Source organism: Phyllopteryx taeniolatus, chromosome 23, assembly GCF_024500385.1.
Source record: "Phyllopteryx taeniolatus isolate TA_2022b chromosome 23, UOR_Ptae_1.2, whole genome shotgun sequence".
NCBI lineage: Eukaryota > Metazoa > Chordata > Actinopteri > Syngnathiformes > Syngnathidae > Phyllopteryx > Phyllopteryx taeniolatus.
Genome location: NC_084524.1, coordinates 5,549,709 through 5,569,136, shown reverse-complemented (window position 1 = coordinate 5,569,136; position 19,428 = coordinate 5,549,709). Strand labels below are relative to the sequence as shown.

Below are 19,428 nucleotides of genomic sequence, written 5' to 3'. Positions count from 1 at the left end.
GTCTTTGTATATGATATAATACTACATTATTGTCGTTAAATGACAAATTCCATCTCGTAATATTCTAACATTTAAAATTCAAAACTCAAACAGTTTCAACTTTAACCTCCGCACAGCAAGGTGAGTGTTTGGGTAGTTGTGCTAAAGCTTTTACGATGCACTGGCATGCGAAGTATGCGCTTCTTCGGGTGGTCGCACCATTTTCCATGCTGCTCTTGTTGTTGTTGTTGTCAAAGGCGGGGACTGCGGGGTGGGGTCTGTGTGTGTGGGGAGGGGGGGTGTTGGCTTAGCAAGCGAGCGAGGGCGCTGCAGCTATTTTGAAAGTGACCCACCTCATTGGGGCAGCCAACTGTGCAGCTGTCAGGAACCATGACTGAAGATGACCGATTCGGTTGTCGTGGAGGGATACGCCAGACTCAAAGACGGAAAAAAGGTAAAGCTTTATTTGATTTTTGGGAGGGTTCAAGTTGGTGCTGACTTTTATTGACATGAGACTTATTTTTTTGGTTTTGTCTTTCACAGTGGAAAACTAGGTGGATCGTTCTTCGAAAGCCATCGCCTGTAGCGGGTAAAAATAAATAAATAAAAACACCAATAGTGTGACAATGTTCCATATTCTTCATTTTTATGATCAAACTTTGTTAATTGTGTCATAATTTACTCGGAAAATTGCAAATTGTTTACGAATTACTTTAAAATCTGTTCCGATTTTGCTTCTCATAATAATACGACTAATCTTGAAAATGACGACTATTCTCATATAATTGCAGTTATTCATAACGTTATGTTTTTGTCACACTGATACATTTTTTTCTTGTAAAATTAGGACTGTTTTCGACATGAATAATTGTTATGACTTTTTTTCTGATTTTATATTCAAACTTGGTAGTTTGGAGTGTCAATTATTGTTAGCCGATTAGTTGGATTTATGTACGTGCTGGTTACGCATTGTGGCCGACTCCGTTCTCTGGCTCTGGTCTGCTCTTTCCTGTTCGTGTTATCGCAGCTGTCAGCGGTAGTTGTAAATTGACATTGATCGAGACTGCGTGCTCCACATACTCAACACGCCTTTGACGCCTCCAGATTGCCTCGTGTTGCTGGTTTTCAAAGACAAGTCGGACAAAGTCGACAGGAACAAGGAGCGCGCCAGCGTCACCCTGGAGGAGATCTGCGGCCTGGAAAGCGGTCGGTGGTGCGAGGGCGCGTCCTTCACGCTGGCAATTATCTGCCTGACCCAGGCGGCTCTCCTGGGTTTCGACAACAAGGAGACTCTGCAGGCGTGGGAAGTCCGTCTGCGCTACAGCCTTGGAGAAGGTGAGACCTTTCTGGATCTTGTTCAGGAGTCCACATAAACACAACTGCTTATTGGTCGTAGGATCAGCCCTTTCTGGATCACCTTTAGGACTCGTCAAGAACGCATCTGCTGATTGTTACTTCTTCAGACTTTTCTACATGTTTAACCTGCTGAATAGTTGTAGGATCAGACATGACTAGCAGAAAGTAACAGTTGATTATTTGCAGGCTCTTACACTGGTAGATCAGGTTTCAGCGTTAATGAGAGCGAACTTGCTCATTAATTATAAGTTTTGACTTTTCTAGATCAAGTTTAGCGGTCGGCATGAGCACAACTGCCGATTAGTTGTAGGATCAGACCTTTCTGGATGAGGTTGACAAGAACATATCAGTTGATAAACCTCAGGTTCTAACCCTGGTAGATCAGGTTTCAGCGTTAACAAGAGCACAACTGCTCATCAATCGTAAGTCACTCTGGACCTCTCTAGGTCAACTTTGGGTGTTGGCAAGAGCACACCTGCTGATTAGTTGTAGGATGAGACCTTTCTGGTTAAGGTTTCCAAGATGACAAGAATGTAATTGTTGCTTAGTTGCAGGTTCTAACCCAGGTAGATCAGGTTTCAAGCGTTAACAAGAGTGCACCTGTTGATTTAATACAAGTTGAAACATTTGCAGATCAAATTCAGGAGTAAACAATACTGAATGTTGTATTTACAAATGGTATATGTTACGTAAGGAAGAAACTCATAGGCGCCACTAATAGGAATGGCCGCCTCAGCTGGTGGCAACAGTCCAGGTGAATGTTAAGGCGGGTACTAATGATTACATTCGGGGACCATCCAGTCTTTTGTGCGTGCAGTTGACCGCTTAATGCCACTGAGTGGATTACGTCATGGCCAGCAGAAATGTCACCTGCCTGTTTGTGGGTGGGTGTGCCAAGCCTTTTATTCAAGAGCTTGACATTTTCTCATATTCACAGCAAGGACAAGAAGCAGACAAATGGAGACGGATGTTTATGTCACGCTGGCGTAATTGTGCGATCAAAGTCAGGAAAAAGTGCTTGCAGTCTGTCTAACAACAACTTCACAAAAATCACACACCATTCCAGTAAAACTCATTCCCAGATGGAGGGAGTATAAACTGGCACATGGAAGCCAGACTGCACGATAATATGACTCTGATTGGGCCGCTTATGTTATTTTCGACAATCTTTTTCTGTATTCATTTTTTTGTCGGGCCCAGTTCACAGGTTCAGCGTCGGAGTCTTGGCGGGGACGAAGTTAGAAAGCGGACCAGCGACCCTCCACTTGTGCAACAACTTGCTAGCTCTCGTCCGGGACGCACCCCCCGTCGTCGTGGGCCACTGGAACCTTCCGGACCTGCGCAGATATGGGCCCGTACCAAATGGATTTGTATTTGAGGGAGGAACACGCTGTGGTTACTGTAAGTCCCTTTGCAGAAGTTGTTTTAGTTGCTCTGGTTTAAGGACAATGGAGAACATCTGCTGGCATAAACGTTTTACAGTGAATGATTCAGTCCTGACAAAAAAAACAACCCCCACAGGCATGAGTCATTCATTGGCTCTGTTTTATTGTCTTAGCAATACATGTTTCTGGTGAGGCATAGTTTCAACAAGCAGACCACTTCAGCTTTATTATAATATTTATTCATAATAGCAATGAATACTGCACTAGATAGTTACTTTCTTGAATCGAGTGGAGCAGACTATGGCGCATGCAGGGAAGTGTCAGGAGTATGATGAAGGGCCATGCCTTGACGGGGTGGGTGGTCTCCGGGACAGTTGACACAAGGACCTTTTATGGGTGACAGGTTTGTTGTCACAGCGAGGTCAGAGAGAGGTGCTCCACAATGTTGTAGAAAGTATTCCAAGAAAAACTGAGCTTGTTCTCGTTATGTGCCATGTTACATTTGTAGGAAAATGGTCAAAATGTTGCAGAAGCTGTCCAAATATGTTATTGTCCCAAACAGTTTTCCACCTGTACTCTGCAGGGGCTGGCGTTTTCCTGCTCACATCTTCCGAGAGCGAGCAGATAAGCTTTTTGTTTGACTGCATTGTCCGAGGCGTCTCCCCTACCAAGGGCCCCTTCGGCCTGCAGCCCATCCTGCCAGGTCAGTCGCGGAGGTGTTAAATGCCGCTCCAGCAGACAATAGGCACATCCCACACACTGGAGCCCCTACTCGGTGTGCTCCCTTCCTCGAGTGCAACCGTTTTTGTCAGAATGAGCGAGAGGGACGCCACAGTGGTTGGAACTGATTTTATGTCACTAAATCATTACTGACAGCTGCTTTGTTAAAAAATAATTGGCTAATCTTCAGTGGCAATTTGAGTGGCTGCCCGAAGCCCCGACTGAAGTCGACGTTGCTGTCTAAACCTCGAGGTTGGCTAACTTGTTGCAGCAGCAAATTCAGTTGGCAGTTAGAAGCTCCAAGGTCCAACACATTCCGCTCCAGGATGCTAGTCGAATTGTAAAAATCACAAAAAATGTGTTTTATCTATCATTTGACATGAATCCTGATCAGTTTGTTGGTATAAACGTTAGCCAAACTTCCAGAGTAAAGCTTTCAACTGGAAGAAGTTGGATGTTTGGTTACTAGTACTCTTGGGACTAGAGAGTACAAAATAAAAACCTTGGACACGGAACTACATGCTGCTTCACCCAGTCTAAAGACAACAACATTATCATGTGATCGCATGTCGCCGTCTGCTCCAGTAGATTTCCATTACAATGCACAAGTTTAAAGTCTGCCAACCCAGCTCATTTGTATTTTAACACCACATTTAACGCCGCTCTCCTTCTGTGCACTTTTAACACCTCTCCAATTTCCAACAGCCAATGTTCTTGCCGACATCACAGTCAATGTGTTTGGGTCACCTGCGGGGGCTTGTGGATATTCTTCATTTTCGCATATCTGTCCGCTTAAGCGCACACTATTCCCGTCGGAGAATAAATAGAAGCGAGGGGTTGACACAAGCGGAGCAGACAAAGCCTCCTAATCACTTGAGGCATCCATGTAGCCTGAGCCACAGCATTTCACGATAGGGTCCTCTTGGTGGGTAGCGCATGCCCCCTCGTCTAAATTAATTTAATCATAACAGACCAGTGACGTAATTTTATTCATATATTTACATTAATACATTTCCATTTGCAGCCTCATATTTGTTACTAGGGTCCTATTTGGGCCTTTATTGTATTTGCGATTCAAATTTTTAAGAGTAACATCTGTTTTTAGAAAAATCTATGTAATTAAATTAGCGAAACCGCTAGATCGCGCTGTACTAAATATAAACTACGTGTTGGGGAAAGAAATAAAAACAGCACGTGTGTGTGTGTGTTGTGCAAAAGTAAAATTGAAAAAAAATGAAGTAAAAATGACGTTGCAGACTAAAAAGACTATAAGAGAGTTGTTCACATGGTCACGCAGTGCCGTTAAACGCTTAAAGTACTATTAATAAACCATGTCGCGTTGCACAAACGCACCGTGTGACCCTCTCCAAGGACATGCTACTTGCACATGTGGCCTCAAAGCCTTAATCCTCAAAGACTAGGTGAGTTTTGGTGGTAATTCAATCGATGTTGTGCATATTGATTACAGCCGGCGCTGGTTTGAAAAAGAAAAATGAAAGTGTTCCTCGGCTTTATTGGGCTTCGTCTACTGCTGCCCTGCTATATCGCTGACATGTGTGTGGGATCAAGCTACTTGACTGTCACAAAAAATCCCCGTTATATCACAGAAATCTGCGGAAAACTCCTGGATATGCTTTGGAGTCACGGATGGAGTCACGCGGTTGTTGTATTGAGATGGTTCACTGTAGTTGGAAAGTAACAGTGTAAGTTAGCAAAGGTTTGAAGTTGCTCAAAAAAAGCGTTTTCCGTAATACTAGGTAATTTCATACCTTTCATGTAATAATATAGCGTTACTCCAACCCCAGAGTCCAGTCGGTAGAATCTGGACTTCCTTTTCCATTAACAAGAACGTAGCTTGCCAGCTAACACCTGGTCGTCATTCTCTTTGAAAGATCCTAGCACCAGTCAGACCAATTCTGAGGAGAGGCTGAACCATGAGACGCGGGAACTGGAGAAGCGACTGAGTATGCTCTCCAATCGGAACAGCACAGGTACAACATGTTCCTGTTCCTGACCATTCCTTGCCTTTCCTTTGTTGGTACCACCCACAGTGATTCTGCTGTTGAACAGTCCATCACAATACAAACTAAGCCTGTCGGTCTTTCTTCACTCACTCTGGTGATTTATCGCTGTTATTACGCGGCTTGCAACCTGATGCTGCATTATATACGATCTTAAGATTAAACACCCTTAAAACATGTCCTGTTTGCAGCATCGTCCATGTACTGCGCGTCCCCTGGGGGCGACGACCGGAGCATATCTGGTTCCTCAGACACCTCAGACACTAGCCAATCGGACGGCAGCGTTTCCAGCCGTTTAGCCATTTGGACCGAATCCGGCAGCAACCCCGTGGACAACAACGTTGTGGGCACCAAAGTGGCGAGTGTGGAAAAGCAGTTGGCCGACCAGGACTGCGGGAGTGGTTCGAGAGTCAAAGACCCTAGGCAGCTACAGGAAATCGGTCGCCAGAGCTCCTTAGACAGCGGTATTGCCACCGCTAGCCATTCCTCTTACTCTGGAAGTTTCTCCTCATACACAGGAAGTCTGGACATTAGCGGTGGTGATGACTTTGGGTCAGTTTTTAGCCTGCCTCCCCACTTGGCTCAAGACCTGACCCCTTGTTCTTGCCCCAATGTTTCAGGACACGAGTACAAAGTACCAACCTCCCTTAGGTATGTGTACGATACTCCCAAGAGTCTGGTACAGGAGTACCCTTGTTTAGCTAAGGACTCTCCTGACCCTGAAACCAAGGCTTTAAAAGGGGGATCTGAGGGTCACCTCAAAACCACAGCAAGCTCACACAGCAGAAAAACAAGGGGGACAGCCTCTAGTGACAGCCCTGAGTCCTGCACAACCAAAACCATAGTGACCATCTGCTCGGTATGCGGTGGACTTCAGGTGAGGTTTTCATTGATTTTTGGCATGAAACTCCTGTAGGTCATGCCATAGTTAGTGAAAGGACTTCACTTTCGAGTCTTCAGAAGGCCGTTTTGATTTTTCTACATACTTGGCCAATGAAGATGATTCTGATTCTGAAAGTGATCTCTAATGTTTCACATCATTTCAACAGGGGACGACCCTTAACCCTGCAAGTGGTGCGGCGAATCCCACGTTACCAGGTAGGTGCAATCGCCGGATATACAGTGAACCCCCACTATTCGTTGGGGATGGGGACCGAAAATTCCCGTAATTGACGCCCCCCCAGAAGCTTTGTAATTGCTTAGAGATGGCGGCAAAGCAGTAATTGTGTCTAAATGAAACTCCTCGACTCACTTTAACATACAGTACATCCTTGACATCAACCAGATGCCAACAAAGGGAGCAAAAAAGTAATGAATGGGTGAATTTGTGAATGCCTAACCACGAATATGCAAGGGTTCACTGTACAGCTACTTTTGCACCCTGTCTCGTGTTTTCTCCTGCATGATGACAAGAGGCTTTGTTGATGAGAATGTGTTTCCGCTTGCCCCAAGTGATATTTCCCATCCAGCAGATCAAAGTGTTGATAAATCACCGCGCAGAAGGAATGCCGGCATTGTTGCCCCGGCTCACAGCTCAGACAGGACAAGTGAGGGGTCACAACTTCCCAAAAAAGGGCAGGAGAAACTAGCCAGTCTTTTAGCCCAGTTCCTGCGTTATCCCAGAGTAACCAAGGAATCGAATCCCAACCGCCATAACTTGTACGAAGCCATGAGCCCTGCGTTACACCTCAAACCCCCACCGCCACTCGGCACCCGTGCACCAATAACTGATATCATTTACGAAAACTGCTCCAAGTGTCGCGGTGCGCACTGCCGCCCGCACCCGTGGGGCGCCACCGCCGAAGTGCGTCGCCACAGCAGAATCTTCAGTATGCAGACCTTTCTAACTGGGCTGCACCTGAAGAAAATGACAGACGAAGAAGGCTCTGCTCATGAAGCGCTGCACACTGATGGTCCAAATAAGGAGATGAACGGTCAGTCTCTGACCAGTGAAGGTAAGAGGCATTTCTTTCCTCCGCGTCCTTGAAGTCTTTTCCCTCTTCTCTCCTCTCCGACCGAGCCTTGGATTTTTGTCTTGGACTTTTTTCGCCCCAACCCCTGCCTTTTCTTTCACTTTCCTTTTGCTCTGGATCCACTGCTTACAGTAGTCTCTTTCATGCTTAACATTGACAGTGACAAATCACGGTCCTGTACCGATACAACAACATCAGATTGATACTACCTGCCCTATTTTATGTTGAAGGCTTCACTGATGTCTAGGAGGGGAGAAAGAAAATTCACGATTGCGATACATCGTATTGTTATCTCTCAAGGTACAGTATCGACAGGGCAACGTCAGATATTAACACGGTCACTTCCCTCTTCTTTGTTGAGGTGATTGGTGGGCTACACTGATGCCGTTACTTTGTTTTAATAAACTAAGTGCTGACAACCTTGAATAATGACGTAAATGCACTGAGCTGAAAAGTGAAAATTATGTTAAATGAATCACTACTCTGTATGTAGAACAGTACATATAAAATAAAATAAAAATAGAACACACTACATATTGGAAACAAAGCAAACCCTCGGATACTTTTTTATTTCTAAATATCACATTTTTTCTTTACTTTAGTAATGTGATGATTAAAAAAAACCTAATTACTTTTGTAACTTAAAACACTACTATGCATTAAAAGAAAAAATGCACTCCTGCATGCAGCTTGTGTATGTTCCTTCATCCTCTCATGATGAAAACCTACGGGTGTGTGCGAGGCTAAAAGTATGCTGCTGTTTTGTATTATACTTATTCATTTCAGGAATCGTGCATCACACACTGCTGCGGAAAAATTAAGGTTTCAGTCCTTTTTTCTCCCCCACCCCTCGCCAGACAAAAGGCCCAGTGGCAGAGAGGAGCGACGCAAAGCTGATCCTGCTTATGAGATCATGGAGAGCCGAGCAACAGAGAGAAACTCAGAGGTAGGCCGAAACAAAACGCGCTAATCGGTTTTTCTGCTATCGACTGCTCGCACACCCCAACTGTGGAACTAATTGAGTTTGAAGCATTATTATTATTATTTTAACAGCTATAAACAGCTATTCTGTGTCATGCCGTATTAACTTGTGGGGTGGGGTTAAAAAAAAAAAAAATTGCCTTGATAACTTTTGGTGTGAATTGGCGCTAAGTGAGCTGCTGCGATTGTGTCGTAGTAGTAAAGCAGTATGGCTCATATTGGCACTGAGTTGCACGTACTGTCCTTTGATGCTGATAAAATTCTAGGGCTGGTGGAAAATAAATAAATAAATCGAATAACTTGGTCTAATTCAAAAATAGGTCGCCGCAAAATATCTGGCTTGAAGCTCCGCCAGGACCCAAAAAAAAAAAAAGTTCCGCCAGGAACCATGTTTGCGTTTGCATGTTAGGAACACAAGTTCAATGACAATTATTGCAGCCAGGCGCAATGTTGAGCCACTGGTAAACTTTGCCAAAAAAAACGACAGAGGAGCGTCTGAAAGTGATTTTTAAGACACTTTTTATACGTGTAATGTACATGTAACATGTATGAATGCGCTGAATGGTAGTTAACGTATTTTGACCTAAAATGGTAATCGCGATTGCTAACTGTTTCGCATTTAGCATCTTGTTGTCTCAAATTCTGTACACTGAATTTATACCATACACTCAGTGCCAACAAGGATAGAAGTCAATCCTCATAAATGAGAATATAATGCATGTTAGTTTAAAAAACAAAATCATTTTTTTTTTGGGGGGGGGGGTGTGATAATATTCAGTTATTCAATCAATAATCAATAGGAAAATTGATTTTAAGATTTGATTGTGACAGCATTATAAAGTTTTTCGTTTTTTTAGAAGCACTGATTTCGTTATATTTGTTTTGCAGGTGGACGACAAACGCAAGTACGAACTGATGCTCGGCTGCGGTCCGCAAAAGTTGCTCCAAGAGACGGAAGGTAAGGATAACCACATTAGATGTTGAGTATCCACCATGGTACTCACAATGAACCACAAAGCATGGAATTTTAGACTTGAGATCTCAATGTGGTCCTAAAATATTATATAATTATTTTGTCTGTTTTTACACGTTTTTGAGACAGATCAGTTCTATTTCGAGTATTTCCTATTGGGAAATGTGTTCCAAAACAGTGGTTCCATTGTGTTATTTTACAAACGGTACACAATGATATTGCTATTATTCAGTTCTGAACAGCGCCTCTCATTAGATCAGCTTTTCCCTCAAAAGCAGTTGACATTTCGCCACGCTTTGCCGATGTATGCTTGCTGTGGGTACAAGCCACTCGCTGTAATGACGGCCATTACAGATCACCGCGCTTCTGCAAGGATCAATTAGGTTTCAATGCTTCTTTTAGACATCGCCAAAAGGCTGCGCCGGCGTCTAATGGCCTCTCGTAGAGTGTCCCCCTGGGCTCTTTGCTACAGAGCTGCCGATAATGGCTACCTTTGAATTCATATGTAACATGGTTAGAACACCTCTGCGCAACAATACTCCTTTTTATTTTTGTGAGTCAGAGGTAGGTTAGAGGCTAAAACAACATCCGTCGCCAAAAATTCCCAAGCTGTAAAAGATTTAGGAATATTGTAAAAAAGGGCGTCCAAATTTTTTCTTCCTAGATATCCATAAAAATGGAACGATGCGATGGCCACTTTGACAGAGCCATCTTGCCGTTTTCTCTCGCAGGGGCACCGTTGGCATACCCCTCGGAGGCTTCACTCGCCGAAAGGCCTCGCGGCGACGGCGTGACGTACGTCAATATTCCAGTGAGTCCCACATCCAAGAAGCAGCTCAACTACATGGAGCTAGAACTGCAGGAACCTGGCACCCGGGGAACTGTTGTACTGGGGCCTGGACAGAGTAAAGGTGCGTCTGGAATAAACTACCTTAACCGCCTTTCAGACTGTGCACACTGCCTTAAACCAAACCTAAATCCTTAAACCCATCGATACCGAGACCAGTCTCAGGTCTTGGGTTACAAGTGGAAATCGCTGAGGTTAGGTTCCGGACCACCCCCGCAATAGGTGAACTCTGCGATGTACTTTCTTGATTAATTATGCAACCCCAATTCCAATGAAGTTGGGACGTTGTGTTAAACATAAATAAAAACAGAATACAATGATTTGCAAATCATTTTCAGCCTATATTTAATTGAATACACTACAAAGACATGATATTCAATGTTCAAACGGATAAACTTTATTGTTTTTAGCAAATAATCATTAACTTAGAATTTTATGGCTACAACACATTCCAAAAAAGCTGGGACAGGGTGATGTTTACCGCTGTGTTACATCACCTTTTCTTTTATCAACATTCAATAAACGTTTGGGAACTGAGGACACTAATTGTTGAAGCTTTGTAGGTGGAATTCTTTCCCATTCAACAGTCCAGGGTCTCTGTTGTCGTATTTTACGCTTCACATTTTGCCACACATTTTCAATGGGAGACAGGTCTGGACTGCAGGCAGGCCAGTCTAGTACCCACACTCTTTTACTACGAAGCCACACTGTTGTAACACGTGCAGACTGTGGTTTGGCATTGTCTTGCGGAAATAAGCAGGGGCGTCCATGAAAAAGACGTTGCTTGGATGGCAGCATATGTTTCTCCAAAACCTGTATGTACCTTTCAGCATCCACAATTTCCAAAAACAATTTGAAAAGTGGACTCGTCGGACCACGGAACACTTTTCCACTTTGCATCAGTTCATCTTAGATGAGCTCGGGCCCAGAGAAGCCGGCGTTGTTTCTGGGTGTTGTTGATAAATGGCTTTTGCTTTGCATAGTAGAGTTTCAAGTTGCACTTACGGAAGTAGCACCGAACTGTATTTACTGACATTGGTTTTCTGAAGTGTTCCTGAGCCCATATTGTGATATCCTTTGCACATTGATGTTGGTTTTTGATGCAGTGCCGCCTGAGGGATCGAAGGTCACGGGCATTCAATGTTAGGTTTCAGCCTTGCCGCTTTCATGCAGTGATTTCTCCGGATTCTCTGAATGTTTTGATATTATGGACCGTAGATGATGAAATCCCCAAATTCCTTGCAATTGTACGTTGAGGAACATTCTCCTTAAACTGTTTGACTATTTTCTCATGCACTTGTTCACAAAGAGGTGAACCTCGCCCCATCTGAGCAATTCAGGGAAGCTCCTTTTATACCCAATCATGACACCCACCTGTTCCCAGTTAGCCAGTTCACCTGTGGGATGTTCCAAACAGGTGTTTGATGAGCATTCCTCAACTTTTTTGCCATCTGTCCCAGCTTTCTTGGAACGTGTTGCAGCCATAAAATTCTAAGTTAATGATTATTTGCTGAAAACAATAAAGTTTGTCAGTTTGAACATTAAATATATTGTCTTTGTAGTGTATTCAATTAAATATAGGTTGAATATGATTTGCAAATAATTGTATTATGTTTCTATTTATGCTTAACACAACATCCCAACTTCATTGGAATTGGGGTTGTATTTTTAAGCTGTATGAACCACCCTAGACTCTTACTAATTTTCCCCACATTCCTATTAACCTCTACCATCAGAATCAGCTTTACTGGCCAAGTATGTTACAAGACACACAAGGAATTTGGTAGTTGGAGCCACTCTAGTATCGTAGCAAACAGCTACTATGACAAAATATACCTTTTGAACACAAAAAACACAAGTGTGGAGAGTCATTGAGCAATGAAAGTGTACCAGTTAGCATGCCAAGTCTTCAATCAATTTAAAGTGATAATAGTGCAATGACCATACTCCATGAACCATACTCTTATAAACACTTTCTATACTCCAAACATCTTTTAAACTCTTAAACATACAATTCATACAGTTTTGTTTTTTGTTTTAACAGTTTTCATGTTTTAGGCTAGGAAGCGTTGAATTTACCCCCCCAAAAAATTACAGGACAATGATGTACTGTGTCCTGAGAGTACTCTCTGTGCTGTGCGTGGACAGGGAAGGGTTCAAGCAAATACGCCCAGATTGACATCACTGCCACAGAGACCGCTCACAAGGTGGGTACCCAGCATGCTCTGGGTCGCCAGGAGGGCCTGCATACTCTGGAGCGGAGAAGGAAGGGGACGCCGCATTGACCTCAAGGACCAGACAAGCAAACAGCAAAAAAGCCTCATTTTACAAGTACTGCTGTTTTCAGAATTTGGAGTCGAGAGTTTGTACTATTATTCCTAACACTGAGTGCAGATGTAATCATTTTTACTTAAAATAATCTAAAATTGTTTTTTCTTTTAAATATCTGTAAATAGATCATATTCCTGTGATATTGATGTGGTTTGCTAAACATAACCCCCTCCATACATGTACAGTACAATACAGCACATCTATGAGCGAAATACATGACTGCCATTACTTGTTTTGTAAAATGATGATTTTTAACGACACCGCTGCTTCCTCCTGTACGTGTTCCATCTTTCACCCTCGTGAACATCACCTGGATACAAAATTATGCAAGTAAAATGTTACAATAACTGAAGAAAAACTTACAATTGGTTTGTTTTTTTGTGTGTGTTTTTGCACAGATGATGCCACTTACAAGACAATTTGGTTTAAATTTACTACAAACGCGTTAGCGGTTGATTTGTACGTCAGAAGCAATCGGTGGCAAATGCTCAAAGCCTCCAGGCTTTCGCTCGCATTTCCCAAACCCAATAAAGTCCATCCGTTGACCTCCTTCGCGCCGGTTACTGGACTCGCGTCGGCCCAACTCGATTACGACGTTGTCGGCGCTCATAAGGTGAAGATGAAATCCGTAATATTACGAGGAAAAGAAAAAAAAAATCGGAACGTTGCACCAATAAACAGCTTGTCGCCACAGCAGTGGTGCGACTGCTAGTTTCTCAGCATTCCCACTTTGTACAAAAAATCAACTGTGAAAATTTGTCTCTCAGCATTCGCACAATATCAAAGCGACAAGCAATCAAGTAGGACGCATTCTCTCCTATCGGCGGCTCCTTTCTGGCCAGCAGGTGAAATGTGTTGTTGTGGTTGTCTGGCCGGTGGTTACATAATTGCACTAAACAGGCGGCCATTCTCGATCTGTTGCCAGTTAAGAGGCGTTAACGTTTCGGGCCAAACGGGAGAGACATCTCAAGAACAACAAGAAAAGACTCAGAGTGATACAAAGACGCTTTTGCGCCACTTTTCATTCTTGTCCAAAAGGAAATGTACAGGTTTGAATGGCAACCCACTTTATTCTTTTTTTTTTCCTTTCTTTCTCCTAGAAACAAGTCACATTCTTTATCCAAAGTGCTAAGGTGACAAGAAAGTCACAATTGTATAGAATAAAGTCATTTGGTCAAGTCACATTTTTTTTTTTTTTTTTTTATTTGTTGAGAATAATTTCTTCTGAGACTTCTTCATTCTTACAAGGATGAAGCGGTGATATGAGGGAAAAAAAGCTGTCATTTTAAAGTTAGCATTTTTTCTCTTACAATTAAACGCTTCCTCCAATAATAGAGTAAACCCCCGCAGGAAATAGTGAATAGCAAAATTGTGAAGAATTGGATTTAAAGACTCCCCGTGACTTCTGCTAACAACCCAGGCTAAACCTGGTTCCTCCCAGACATACAAAGCTCATACAACAGTTGAGATGTATCGCTTCAACATACATACTGGAGACCAATTACCACTTTCCTGTTAGCCGCGGTTTGGTGCCATCTTGGGATGGCGAGCCATAAATCGGCAGGGGTTCATGGTACTGCAACTTTCGTCTCATAAAATGACTTTTTTCCCGCAACTAAAATAAAGACATTTTTCTTACGCTACATTAAAACACAAATTGTAAGTTCCTCAGTTGCGAGGTGACAAACGAGAAAAGAAATGAGCGTGTCATGAAAACAATTATTTATTGCAATACCCAAAACTTCGGGAGTGTACACCTCTGCACTTCTAATCTGTTCCTGGAATGAAAATAAAGAAAAGGCATTGATTACGGTCCACTCGCTCTGACACAGAAAGGAATAATTGCAAAGTTTGATGGCTGCTTTCCAAGCTGCTTATCAGATGCGGAATGGGATGACCGCAGGCTTCCTGACCATCGTGATAATGGATCGAAGAGGGCGACAGAATCAATACGGCGGTCCCCACTGGGGTCCAGGAAACCATCGCCAGACAGCAGAATTGACTTCGGGAAACGATGAACATGGCAACCAGCATCAGGAACTTTTTGAAAGCGACACAATTAGCGTTTTAGTGTTCAACTTGAAGGTTTTTGGTGTTTTTTTTCCGTAACAGAATCTGATTTTTACAAGAAAAAAGACTAAGACTAAAGCTGTAATATCACGTTGCATTTTCACGAGAATAAGTCGTTCTCACATGTGGGGAAAAACAATTGTTGTGTTTTTACAAGTAAAATACTAAAAGAATATTGTTATTTTTACCAGAAAAAAAAATAAGAACTTAATTGTAGTGAGAATAAAGTTCTGGACTCACGGAGAACCCTCGCTCAAGGAAATAAGTGATCCACGTACTCACTTTATCTTGATTGTGTTTGTTTTCAGCGCAGGATGAGCTACCAGCATAAGCCATTTAAATAAGTACAAATCAATAATCAATTGTGTTAAAGATTGCCGGTAGACGAGGAGAGTGGAGGAGAGGAGGGGGAGGCGGCGAGACACACCGAGCATCACTCGGATGCGAGAAGAAGCGGGGGAGGGAGCGCCGGTGCCACGCACACATCACACTGCATGTGTTGCCTTTCAGTGCGCACGGATTTTACCCGGAGTTATTATTATTGTTGTTATTATTATGACGCCAGGATGGATTGGCTCAACGGCACCGGACTGGACGCGGTCATCCAGCAGAACTCGTCCCACGGCTACTCACCGGCGGCCCTCGCCAGCATCGCCGCCCTCGTGAGTTTCCTCATCTTGTTCACGGTGGTCGGCAACGTGCTGGTGGTGATCGCCGTGCTGACGAGCCGCGCGCTGAAAGCTCCCCAGAACCTTTTCCTGGTCTCCCTGGCCACGGCCGACGTCCTGGTGGCCACTCTGGTGATGCCCTTCAGTCTCGCCAATGAACTCATGGGCTACTGGTATTTTGGCAAAGTTTGGTGCGGCATTTATTTGGCGCTGGACGTCCTTTTCTGCACGTCCTCCATCGTGCACCTGTGCGCCATTAGCCTGGATCGCTACTGGTCCGTCACACAAGCGGTCGAGTATAATTTAAAGCGGACTCCCAAGCGGGTTAAGTGCATCATTTTCATTGTGTGGCTCATATCTGCCTTGATTTCCTCCCCGCCGTTGTTGTCAATGGAGAGAAACAAGGAGAGAAGCACTCAGCCCCAGTGTGAGCTCAACGACGACAGTTGGTACATTGTCTCCTCCAGTGTAGCGTCCTTCTTCGCCCCCTGCCTCATCATGATCCTGGTCTACGTCAGGATTTACCAAGTAGCCAAAAACAGAACCAGGAGCATGTCGGAGAAGAGGCGGGCGGACGGCGGCGCCGTTAAAACCGAGAACGGGCACTGCCAGTGTCCGCCCACCCCCAGCCACCGGACGGCCACGCAGGGGCAACACACGGAGGAAGCCGACCTGGAAGAGAGCTCCTCGTCGGAGGGGAAAGGCGGTGGGAAGCAGCAAGACTCCCCTCAGGGGAACCCAAAGAGGACCTCCTTCTCCAAACAGGCCAAGAAGATCTCCAGAGTCAGCAACAAATCCATAGACCTTTTCGCCTCAAGGAGCAAACGGAGGAGCTCCATCGCCCTGAAAAAGGTCTCCCAAGCCCGAGAGAAGAGGTTCACATTCGTCCTTGCAGTGGTGATGGGGGTGTTCGTCGTGTGCTGGTTCCCGTTCTTCTTCAGCTACAGTCTTTACGGCATGTGCGGGGACTCCTGCAAGATCCCGGACCCCCTCTTTAAGTTCTTCTTCTGGATCGGGTACTGCAACAGCTCACTCAACCCGGCTATCTACACCATCTTTAACCGTGACTTCAGACGGGCCTTCCAAAGGATCCTGTGCAAGTCGTGGAAAAAGTCCTGCTAGGGGGCCAACCTGAAATCTCAGAAGCTTTCTGTTTCAAATCCTGGTTTAAATTATTTCCAGACCCCCTGTTCAAGTTCTGCATCTCAACCCAGCCATCTACACCATCTTCAACCGCAACTTCAGGCAGGGCCTTCCAGAGAATCCTGTGCAGGTTTTTGAAATGTCCTTTTAGGGTGGCAACCTAAAATCGGGTTTCAGGTTCAAGTCACGGTTACTGTTCTTCTTCAGTAACAAACTGTACGGCAAGCGCAGGGACTTCTGTGAGATTGTAGTCCACCTAGTCAACCTAGTCTTCAACCACGATTTCAGGCGGCCCTTTCAGATCATCCAGTACAAGTCACTGAAAATATCTCAGAAGGTTGCTTGCTTGTTTCAAGTACTGGTTCTCTTGTGGTTTTCCTGCAAGTAGGCTTCAAACTGTCGGGATTACTGTCCTTGATTGATGACATTGAAAATGACTAAAGAATCTCTTTCAATGTTTTGAACTCCTGCTTCCATGCCAGTGTTGGCCTGAGCAAAAAAGTTGCCGTAACGTCGGTCCGCGTGAATGCAGCTCAACTTCCGATACATTTGACGCTATGTTGTCCTTTTTGTTTAGACGGCAAACTTGATGAATCAACAGCGCCTCTGCTGGTCGCAGCCAAGTAGTGTGTCCTATTTTGCCTCAGTTGCTTCAGATGCGATAATCAATGAAATGTTGGGGTTATGTCCATTTCTAATTCCTTCTCTGAGTGGACTTAATTGGATTAAAATCATTTCCAAATGTGGGACTTCTACTATGCACTACGTGTAAAGTTTTTATAGCTTTAAATCCAAAAGTAACCTCACTCCAGAACACACCGAATTCCTCATGTCATCTAGGAAGTCATGCCTATGCTGGTGGCAGTCTCAAGAGGGTGTACAGATATATTCAACAATGGAGGTTGAACATTGTAGAATAAATTCAACCTTCACCCCAAAAATATTCATGAAAATCACAGCAGCATTAATAAAGTCCTGTTTTACTTTCAGGGCAAAAAAAGTCCATTAAAAAACTGCAATATTACAAGAATAAAGTTGAGTCCACCTTCAACGTCAGGTTGTAGTTTTCCAATTCCAAAATTTGGTGAGCTTTTTTGTTTCGGAAGCAAGTACATATTTGGGAGTAAAATCAATTCAGATTTTTCAAGGAATTGCAAATTTGCCTTTTCGCTGATTTTTGCTCTGGCACCGTCCGGTGGCAACTTTGTGGGATTTTCGCTATTCGCTGCACAGCTCGGTCCTGACTTCCGCGAATAGTTTTGGTGAATAATTTCAACGAGAGATGATCTGTGTTACAATTCTAACAAGAACCGTCTCATTTCTCTAACGTGTCAGCCTAGGGCAAAATGCTGGCGATATTTTTAAACGTAAAAAAAAAAAAAAAGAAAGACCTTTTGGGAATAAACTGTCAGTCGCTGAACAATGCCGGCGTCTCTTTCCCATTACGTACCTCTGTCAAGCTTTTGTTACGCCCGTCATAAATGGAACTCACATACCGCTGCCTCGTGAGCTCGGCTTTCCGTGGACGCAGTGTGTTTCATTACAGTGAGTACGGCCGAATGTCCCTGAATGTGACATCTGTATTGAGTCCTTCACGATGAATGAAATTGACGCAGACCTTGGCAGTCTTGTGGTCTTAGGTTTCAAGTTAGAAGATCACAAAATATTTTTTCATCAGTTGTGAGCATTGTCGAGCAAGGAATCGGGAAGTTGCGGAGGTTAAAACTCGTGGCCCGAAATTGTCAAGAATCCCCGATTTTTCAAGATTTTGAAGAATGGAATGTAAATGATGGTCTGTTGTGTCCATTTTTTTATTCCATCTTATTAAACATTCACCTTATATGACCTGTGAGGGCTTCGAGTCATGATTGCACCTGGTGTTATATAATCTAAAACAAACATTTTGCAAGAAATTGGACATCAAATTAAGCCCAAGAAAGTCTCCTGAAGTCAAACCCAATCGGTTGCATAAGGCTAGTGGTTCTCTAATTTGTCATTTTTATTTGTGGAAAATTTTTTGAAAACTGGTTTATAAAACCATTTACTACAGCTGCAACATTTGCTTGCAAAAACAAAACAATAACGACATTTTAGTTGTTAACGTTAGCTGATAGCAAGGGCAGACTTCGTCTTTACCATTTTATTAAATATAACTGCATCTACACTTTTATTTGTCATCATGTTAATTACCTTAAAGCCAGAACAGGATGGAGAATCCAGTTTCATTTCTTTTTTTTCCACACTTACTTTGTTCTGCTCTTATAAATGGCAATATGCATGCTAAATAAAGACAACGCCTCTTGAAACATGTTGTCATAATGCAGGAACATTCATTTGCATAATGAGCGTTGTCCCTAAAGAGGACGAACCTTGTCTTCAGTCTGTCTTTCTGTTTTGTTTTTCATAATTTTGTTTTTTTTTTTTTTTTTTTTTTTTTATGTATAGCAGTGTGGAAATACATAAAATGCATGCACACTGACCTCAAGTGGTCTGGATGAAAAGTGCACGCCCCTGGTCACTTCATTAGGTACACCTGTGCAATGGAATGAATCAAGTTGGGTTTAAAACAATATATTAATACATTATTATACATAAATACTAGATTCTACACACAAAACAGCTAAGCAACTTATTTATCAAACGCCACCATATAGCAGCAGCAATAGAATATTACAATTACGTTAAATTAAGATTGATTTTCCTCAATATTCTTTAATAAGACAATTTTCCTTGTTTGTAAATTACCGTTATGGGTACCTACCCATTTATTTTGTACACCACAGCACGTCTAAATCATTTAAAACACCTCAGCCTCATGAAAAACATGCGTTAGCCATAAAAAGCCAACAAAATATTGTTATTTTTACACAGAGCAACATTACGCATCCCCTGGAGGGCGCTGATGCACCACAGAAAACTTTCACATAAAACATCCATCCATCCATTTTCTGAGCCGCTTCTCCTCACTAGGGTCGCGGGCG

At 43.4% G+C, this 19,428-nt stretch overlaps 2 protein-coding genes across 8 annotated transcripts; both read left to right on the top strand.

Annotated features, from left to right (window-relative positions):
• The first annotated feature begins 31 nt into the window (after window positions 1–31).
• Window positions 32–13,612, top strand: LOC133472939 (protein Dok-7-like). 7 transcript variants are annotated; one of them, XM_061764524.1, is made up of 13 exons: window positions 269–433; window positions 523–568; window positions 1,084–1,314; window positions 2,536–2,736; window positions 3,304–3,423; window positions 5,333–5,431; window positions 5,653–6,338; window positions 6,511–6,559; window positions 6,934–7,416; window positions 8,292–8,380; window positions 9,304–9,373; window positions 10,120–10,299; window positions 12,384–13,612. In XM_061764524.1, the coding sequence occupies exons 1-13, from the start codon at window positions 380–382 to the stop codon at window positions 12,518–12,520; spliced, it is 2,445 nt and encodes an 814-aa protein (XP_061620508.1). In that variant the 5' UTR covers window positions 269–379; the 3' UTR covers window positions 12,521–13,612. The 7 variants fall into 7 exon arrangements, 5 of the variants coding, with proteins under 5 accessions (XP_061620508.1, XP_061620507.1, XP_061620509.1 ...); XM_061764523.1 differs by having other exon boundaries at window positions 6,931–7,416; XM_061764525.1 differs by lacking the exon at window positions 5,333–5,431 and having other exon boundaries at window positions 6,931–7,416.
• Window positions 13,613–14,617: 1,005 nt separating this feature from the next.
• LOC133472959 (alpha-2 adrenergic receptor-like) lies at window positions 14,618–18,982 on the top strand. Its single transcript, XM_061764571.1, has one exon. It carries the CDS (start codon window positions 15,131–15,133, stop codon window positions 16,424–16,426), a length of 1,296 nt encoding a protein of 431 aa, XP_061620555.1. The 5' UTR covers window positions 14,618–15,130; the 3' UTR covers window positions 16,427–18,982.
• Window positions 18,983–19,428: the final 446 nt, after the last annotated feature.

Excerpts from the sequence above, each read along its gene's own strand:
- LOC133472939 (XM_061764523.1), top strand. The coding sequence starts at position 380 with ATGACCGATTCGGTTGTCGTGGAGGGATACGCCAGACTCAAAGACGGA. Across the intron at positions 5,432-5,652 it reads CTCCAATCGGAACAGCACAG|CATCGTCCATGTACTGCGCG; the intron begins GTACAACATGTT and ends TCCTGTTTGCAG. Across the intron at positions 6,560-6,930 it reads GGCGAATCCCACGTTACCAG|CAGATCAAAGTGTTGATAAA; the intron begins GTAGGTGCAATC and ends TTTCCCATCCAG.
- LOC133472959 (XM_061764571.1), top strand. The coding sequence starts at position 15,131 with ATGTGTTGCCTTTCAGTGCGCACGGATTTTACCCGGAGTTATTATTAT.